At 36.7% G+C, this 1528-nt stretch overlaps 1 protein-coding gene across 1 annotated transcript in view; it reads right to left on the bottom strand.

Annotated features, from left to right (window-relative positions):
• Positions 1-824: 824 nt before the first annotated feature.
• LOC107100626 (mucin-5B-like) overlaps positions 825-1528 on the bottom strand; it is a 38617-nt gene continuing 37913 nt past the window's right edge. Inside the window, exons 39-40 of the mRNA XM_015399197.1 lie at positions 1376-1499; positions 825-1276 (exon numbers count right to left, since the gene is read on the bottom strand). Coding sequence (XP_015254683.1) covers positions 1099-1276; positions 1376-1499 — 302 coding nt within the window. The 3' untranslated portion in view covers positions 825-1098. The remainder of the gene's footprint in view (positions 1277-1375; positions 1500-1528) is intronic.

Here is a 1528-nt window from a genome sequence, read left to right as displayed (position 1 = left end):
GAGGGGTCTGAAAAGTGGCTAAATATAGCGACTAAAGCGCTAAGTTGACAACACTGCTCTTTGCATGGTTTGTTTTCAAATGGTTTGCTGCTGTCTGTTTGGACCTTTCTGAACATGTGCAGCAAATGGACTGATCCAATATGGTGGACACTGAAGGGGGGGGGCTGAGACACACTTAATATTATCAGCGTTCTGATGGCATTTTAACAAAAGGAGAAACATAATTAATGTGCTTAAATAAGGAATAGTTGTATTAACCATACATGGAAAAAGAGTTTTATGGGGCCCCCAGGAACTTGGGGCCCTAAGCAGCTGCCTAGTATTGCCTAATGGTAAAACTCCCCCTGTTCACAATGATATAAATGACACAATGTTATTTCACTCATGTAGACAAAGGCACATGACTTATTCTTGGGAAAATAAATGTGCAGCTTCATGTTTTTGCTTCTATTTCTTCACAATAGAATTTTCTTTAATGAGTGAATAGAAATCAAAGCTAGTCCTGAGCATAAAAGGAAAAGATATTCTAGATAGATTTTGTCTTGCTATGTGGTTAAAACCCTTATTCTATTTCATGAAAACTTGAGACAACCAATCACTAAATGGTGAATATTCAGAAACACGATGCCTGTAATATTCTATTTATATATGGTAACTATTTGGGTCATTATTAAGCATTTATTAAATATTGTGCATTTTTCCAATAATCGGTAACTTAACAATAATATTTACACACTAAAGACGAATGATAAAAATGAATTTTTGGGAATATAATTCAGTGAAACTTGACTTCATTATGAGAAAAAAAGCAAAACACTCCGATCATTGATGAATAAGAATTTATTGAGGCAAAAGGCAAAAGTTTAAAACAGCGTAGAGTATTTTACTGCCACCCAAAAAATAACTACGCATTGAAAGTTAAAGAAAGCTACTCCACCCAAACGCATATTTCAGACTAGAACTCCTCTGCTTTCTGGATTTGTTTAATCCTCAGAGTTGTGTATTTCAAAGCATCAGCATGCAAGCGCTTATTGAAACCGCAGATTATTTCCCCTATAGAGCTTAAATGTTCCGTTTTAACTTTTCTCATGTGTCTCTTTAACGTTTGGCCCACTCTTTACACTCAGCAACTCGGCATTCGCACTTATCAACTGAAGTATATTTGTGCTTAATTATACTGCCATCTTGACATTTCATCTCCACTTCTTTCTGGCTGGTGGCAACTTCTCGACAACAAGTACATGTATGCATGATTTTGTTGACCTCCGCAGAGTACCTGCAAAAAAAAAAAAAAGAATGGTCATTTTATGCAGATTTTGACACAACTGAGACGATTCTGCTGCATAATCCTCAGTTAAATGTTGACAAATCTTACATGGAAGAGGATGCCATGCAGGATCCCTCACAGAATGTGAGCTCCACTGGCTCAAGAGATTCACAGTTATTTCTGTGCAGTTTGGTGGTGTTCCTGTGCAGCTGACAGTTATAACGAGGCGTACCTGTGAAAAGCACATAATTAGTTTAAAAA

This window comes from Cyprinodon variegatus, unplaced genomic scaffold (genome assembly GCF_000732505.1).
Source record: "Cyprinodon variegatus isolate N-32 unplaced genomic scaffold, C_variegatus-1.0 Scaffold994, whole genome shotgun sequence".
In the NCBI taxonomy this organism is placed as follows: Eukaryota; Metazoa; Chordata; class Actinopteri; order Cyprinodontiformes; family Cyprinodontidae; genus Cyprinodon; species Cyprinodon variegatus.
The sequence above is the reverse complement of the archived record's forward strand: the minus strand, read 5'-3'. Positions and strand labels throughout refer to the sequence as shown.